Genomic DNA, 646 nt, shown 5'->3' with positions numbered 1-646 from the left:
TTTATAAACTATGTGCACTTTGTACGGTTTCTGTACAATTAAATTTCTTCTGAGTATATAAAAAGCGCATTGCACATATTCTGCAGTAAAACTCAATGAAGTAAATAATATAGGAAAAGTCATAAATAACGTAATGAACAATAGAATTCATTGCACGTTGTGTTTTCCTAGTAGAACGAATTCATTTTTAACGGAACTGACCGAAGAACGTCTGCTTGAACTCAACTTGTCTTGGTTAATTTTGGATACCGAGGATGGGCTGATCTTAAGCTTCTGAGCGATCTCTCGTTGCGTCGTTCCTTCTCTCTTCAGCATTTCGGCTGCCTCTTCTTTAACATCGTCAGCAATCCTTCGAGGCATTATTACTAAAGAAGAGAATAAAAACGACGGAATTTTGTATTTTGCTAGGATGAGTGGATCTAAAAAAAAACGTTCCGTTCATGCACGTACGCATTCGTGTGTAACTTGGAACGTCACGACGAACGGTGAATGAAATATTATATCAAGCTCTGGATTAGTTATTATTCGAATTACTTTGTGAAATAGTGTATTAACCCCTTGACATACAAATTAAATAGAACTTTACATACAAATTAAATGGAATGAATGACGAGTCAAACTCGTCATTGTATGTCAAGGGGTTAAT

At 35.6% G+C, this 646-nt stretch overlaps 1 protein-coding gene across 2 annotated transcripts in view; it reads right to left on the bottom strand.

Annotated features, from left to right (window-relative positions):
- The window catches only part of LOC108630070 (uncharacterized), a 2,404-nt gene that overhangs the window by 932 nt on the left and 826 nt on the right, over positions 1–646 (bottom strand). Inside the window, exon 2 of one of the 2 annotated variants that reach the window (XM_026817773.1) lies at positions 202–365. In XM_026817773.1, the coding sequence (XP_026673574.1) occupies positions 202–360 (159 nt within the window). In that variant the 5' untranslated portion in view covers positions 361–365. Of the gene's footprint in view, positions 1–201; positions 579–646 lie in introns of those variants that run through there. The other variant, XM_018033133.2, reaches the window with a different exon arrangement.

This window comes from Ceratina calcarata, unplaced genomic scaffold (assembly GCF_001652005.2).
Source record: "Ceratina calcarata isolate Rehan_Ccalc_2016 unplaced genomic scaffold, ASM165200v1 scaffold65.2, whole genome shotgun sequence".
Taxonomy (NCBI): domain Eukaryota; kingdom Metazoa; phylum Arthropoda; class Insecta; order Hymenoptera; family Apidae; genus Ceratina; species Ceratina calcarata.
Note: the sequence above shows the minus strand (reverse complement) of the source record. Positions and strands in the feature narration are given on the sequence as shown.